At 39.5% G+C, this 5,125-nt stretch overlaps 1 protein-coding gene across 1 annotated transcript; it reads left to right on the forward strand.

The window, feature by feature from the left end:
- The first annotated feature begins 3,199 nt into the window (after positions 1-3,199).
- On the forward strand, positions 3,200-4,734 carry LOC121996471 (transcription termination factor MTERF8, chloroplastic-like). The gene has a single exon (XM_042550459.1). It carries the CDS (start codon positions 3,253-3,255, stop codon positions 4,432-4,434), a length of 1,182 nt encoding a protein of 393 aa, XP_042406393.1. The 5' UTR covers positions 3,200-3,252; the 3' UTR covers positions 4,435-4,734.
- The last annotated feature ends 391 nt before the right edge of the window (positions 4,735-5,125 follow it).

Here is a 5,125-nt window from a genome sequence, read left to right on the forward strand (position 1 = left end):
AGTTTTAAAACTGATGTTTATAAAACTAAGTTTCTTTTATATAAGATTTGGATCTTAAAGTTTTTTTTTTCAAAGTTAGACTTATAAATTGAATCTAGCTTAGATTTAAAAATTGATTATTTAAAAAATAATAATTTGAAAATTAAATTTTACTTGATTGGATTTTTTTTAACTTTATTTTGAATTTACAAACTAAGGGTGCGTTTGGTTCGAGCGTTTTTCATTTTCATTTTCTGAAAAATACATATTTTTTGAAAAATGATGTTTGGTTTACATTTTTCGTGTCTATTTTCTAAAAAAATAGAGAACATTTTCTAGAAAAACAGAGAATGACAAAAAAGTCATTTTTTGTTTTCTAGAAAACGCGTGTTTTCCAGAAAATGGAAATGAAAAACGTGAAAATCAAACGCACCCTAAGTTTTTCAAAATTATTTTCCTTAACCTTGAAAATTGAATATTTTCAAAGTGTTTTCAGCTTGCAGACTTATTTTATTAAAATTAGGTTAATTTTACAAAACTTTTCTAAAGTTATCTTTCTAACTTAGCCATCTTTCAAACCTAGCTATTTTGAAAAGGTTATTAAAAATCACTCTTTCTAAGTTATCTTTCTAAATTAGCTATTTTTCATAACTTAGCTATTTTTGAAAAGGTTAAGAGATATTTTATTAAAGCAAAATCTTTAATTATTTAAACTCCCTCGAGTCAATCTGACTTATGTTAATATTCTTTCTTACAATGTTTCTTTTGTATTTATGATTATTTGATCCATGTTTATGTTTGATGAATGGCAAAGGGGAAGGGTTAGGTGGTTAAGTTAGTTAAAACGATAAAATACCAAATTTAAACCAATTTAAAACAAAAACTAACTTAAAAACCTGATAATACTTGTTTTACTTGTATTCTTTTTCACTAACTTAACTAGGTTGTCATTGCATAAAAAAGGGGGAGATTGTTGGTGCGGTTAGCACTAACGGTCTAACTCAAGTTTTGATGAATGACAAAATAGGTTAAGTTAGTTTTGTTGTTATATAACACTCTAATCGAGAGTGCAGGCGAAGTCCAGACAGGTAGACGGGCTGACCGGATGTTTGGCATGAAGCCCAGCTAGGTCGACATACCGACCGGATAGCTAGCATGAAGTCCAAACGGGTCGACGGGCTGACCGGACGTTTGGTACGAAGTCCAGCTAGGTCGACGGGCTGACCGGATAGCTGGCACGAAGTCCATACGGGTCGAAGGGCTGACCGGACGTCTGACAGGTAAGTTGAGGTGAGTCACTAGAGGAGAGTGACTGTGAGGACGCGTTCCCGGGAAGGAAACTTAGGCGCCAATCCGACTTAGAACCATTTCGAAACTCTAAGTCGAGATCTTAACTAGATTCCGGTCTCGGAGAGACGAAATCTAATTAATACTCTTTTATGTTTGATTATAAACTATGCTAACAATATGTTTTGCAGGATATATAATTATCTTGGACTAACATTTTCTTACAAGAAGGAAGCTGCTGGAAAACATGGGTCCGGTGCTTGGAAGGGATCTGGGCGCCCGGAGATCCGAGCGCTCGGACGCAAATATTATCCACTTCGCGGCGTCGACACGTGGAGCTTCATGATTGGCTCGGCTACGCCACATCCAGGGCGCCTCAAAGGGATCAGGGTGCCCCGAACCTCCTAGAGGTCAGGGGTGGAGCATCAACATCAACTCACGATCTGCTCCTCTGTGCTTCTACAATGTTGCGAAGGCTCTTCGATAAAACTCTGTTTTTCTGTCTTATTGTCTATTATCGGTATTTTCTTTCTAGCATTTCCGTACCTAACTTTTTGTAATCAAATATTCGAATTGCTAGTGGATTGCCCAACGAAAGCACTCAACAAGTGCGAGCCTTGGAGTAGGAGTCAACAAAGGCTCCGAATCAAGTAAAAAATGACTCTTGTTAGCGTTGCTTTATTCTTTTGCCTTTACTTTTCCGCTGTGCGCCCTACGATTTTTTTATCGCTATTCACCCCCCCCCCCCTCCCCCCCCCTCCTCTAGCGAAACTCATCGATCCAACGCATATTTTCTCTCTACTTTTTCTCTTTTCATTTTCTTCCATCACATTTTCTTTCTCATATGCTTTCTTTGCCATCATACTCTCTTTCCTCATTCTTTCTCATCATATTTACACTCTCATCATACTTTCTCTCTTCTCAATCTCTCCCCTCCAGACGGTCTAGTGGCTAGCGTATGAGGTGTTGCCACCATAAGGTTTAGGGTTTGAATCTCGATATAGCTGAGGTAAATATCTCCTTCATGCGTTAGTCATTATTCGAAAGGCTAGTAGCCACCCGTGATTTACCTCCTCCGTGTTGACCCGGAGACGGGTTGACGAGGTGCTGGGGGAGAGCACAGTCACTTTTTGCCACTATGCTCTCTTACATCACACTTTCTTTCCTTATTTTCTCTCATTACACTTTCCCTTTTTTCATTCTTTCCCATCACATTTTCTTTCACATTACACTTTCTCTCTTATCAAATTTTTTTCACATTCACTTTCCCTCACATATATTTTTTTCTCTTATTTTTCTCTAAGGGTAAAAAAGAAAATTTTGATTGATTCTGATAAAAAATATTTAATTAAACAAAATATTATTTTTAAAAGTGACATTCATACTCATATTTATTCTCATTTTATAATATTATAATTCACATTCTGATTTCAATTTCTATGAAAGAATCAAACATCATCTTAGTAAATTTGAGTAGCACTGATGATGAGGTTTGAGATTTAAATCTCGGCATAGCATAGGTAAATATCTTTCTCATGCATCGGTCACTATTTCAAATGCTAGCAGCCACCACTATGATGCGCCAGTCACTATTCCAAATACTAATAGTCATTTATAATTTTTCTCATCTGTATTAGTCTTAGGAGAAATTAATGGAGACGCTGGGATGAACGCAGCCACCATCACCTTGAGTAGCGTTGATGGCCATGTCATTGTGGCTCGAGGTGTACAAATAATGTACTTGCAAACTAGGATGGACATTTCAATGATCTCAAAAGTGCATACGTATTTTTAAAAATATATGTGAAATTTGAGAGGTGAAATGCTACTTTCACTAACTTTCTTTCCAACGAATTTAACTAGCCGGTAAAATGTAAATTATCAAATTCTGAGGACAAATGACAAACTTTGAAAAAAAAATAAATCCCGGAGCAATATAAACATGCTAGGGTTTTGGGGGAGCAAATCGAAATCTCCGAAGGCGAGATGATGAAGAGGCTACATTACTTCTCCTTCTGCAAAACCGTGTATTTCGCTCGTTCTCCTCACCCCCACTATGCTTCCCTCCTCTTTGCCGTCTTACCTTACTCGGACTCCGCCACCGCCGCCGCCGCATCCGCCACCGGGAAGCACATGTTCATGGTCCAATACCTCGTCGACTCATGTGGCTTCGACCAGCAGAAGGCCACCGAGGCCTCGAAGCTTCTCAAGGGCATCCAATCCCGGCAGCAGCCCGACTCCGTCCTTGCTTTCCTCAAAAGTTACGGCTTCGATGACGCATCAGTGAAAAAGCTCCTACGTTATTCACCCAAATGTCTTCTTTTGGACGTAGAGAAGACACTTGCGCCAAAGTTCCGAGCTTTCGAAGATCTGGGTCTCTCCCCATCCGACATCGTCCACCTCGTCTGGTCGAATCCCTCCGCCGTCAAAATCAAACATGAACGCACTGTGCCTAAGATCGAATTTTGGCAAGGCCTTCTCGGGTCCAAGGATGCCCTAGTGAAGTTGTTCAAGAGAAACCGAGCGATTCTTGCGTACAGTATGGAGAAGAGGATCCAGCCCAACATTGAGTTGCTCCGGGAATGCGGCTTGGACGGCCCAAAGCTTACCTCTGTGTTGCGGTTCTGCCCACTGATCGTGGCACAGAATGCTGATTTCTTGAAGACCTTGATCAGTCGCGCGGAGGACTTGGGAGTGCCACAGACATCGGGGATGTTCCATATTACTCTGCGTGCACTCTTGATGGTCAGTCCAGAGAAGTTCAAGATGCAAATGGAATTGTTCCGGAGCTTCGGGTGGTCAGAGGACAATTTTGTTGCGGCATTCCAAAAGTGTCCTACCTTCACACAAGGGTCTTTGACGACATTGCAGAGAAAAATGGAGTTTTTGATAAATGAGGTTGGATATGCTTCTTCTTACATTGCTATACGTCCGATACTATTGATAATGAGCTTGGAGAGAAGGTTAATTCCAAGACATCGGATCTTGGCAACCTTGAAGTATAGGGGGCACTGTGAAAGTGATTACAAAGTGACGGCATATATGATGGCTTCTGAGACCAAATTTGTAGAGAAGTACATTATCTTCTATAAGGATAGATATCCAGATCTGAGTGAACTCTATGCAAGCTTGAAACACACAAATACTTCTGATTCTGGACTTCAATGAGGTAAGTCATTTTTCCCCTGCAAGTTATCGCTCATGTTACCATTTTCACTGTCTGGCTTCTCCTTTGTCAAACTCTAAAGCTAATATTTATGCCAACAAGCATGAATATGCGAAGATTCACAGATTCATAGCTTGTTTTTACATGTCAATAAGAACGAAGATGAGAACAATTCACAGGATCATGATCTTGATTTTGTGTGGCAATTGAGCTAAAAGCTCACAGGTTTGTTGCTTGCTATGTTAGACAATTGTTATTCTTGTATTCATGCAAACTCTACTACAAGAGACATTCTTCCTTTATGAACATTCAGTAACATCTCCTTGTTTGAGTAGTAGTTACTCATCTATAAGTCCCATGGAATGTTGCATGGTTGGCCAATCAAGTCTCCTAACATATTTTTATAAAAGGGAGAGAAACTGCTGCCACACAAGCAATGATTATCACTTCTTGGATTTTGTCGATTGAAATGGTATTACATGTTTGACACTGAATAGCTGCAATCTTCCAAAACACTACACTACTTGTGAGTCTGTGACATGAAAGGCCACTTTGAAGCCATGGGGAACTATGCAAACTTTTGGATGGCTGAGAACCAAATAGGAATGGACTAGTTTAAGAAAGAACAAGTGAGGTTAGACAAGCTTTTTGTTGGTCCGGAACCGGAAGGCTTGGTCCCTACAATAAGTACGA

Source organism: Zingiber officinale, chromosome 6A (genome assembly GCF_018446385.1).
Source record: "Zingiber officinale cultivar Zhangliang chromosome 6A, Zo_v1.1, whole genome shotgun sequence".
NCBI classification, from domain to species: Eukaryota; Viridiplantae; Streptophyta; class Magnoliopsida; order Zingiberales; family Zingiberaceae; genus Zingiber; species Zingiber officinale.

What these genes read in the sequence shown, in the direction of transcription:
- LOC121996471 (XM_042550459.1), top strand. Translation starts at nt 3,253, where the DNA reads ATGATGAAGAGGCTACATTACTTCTCCTTCTGCAAAACCGTGTATTTC.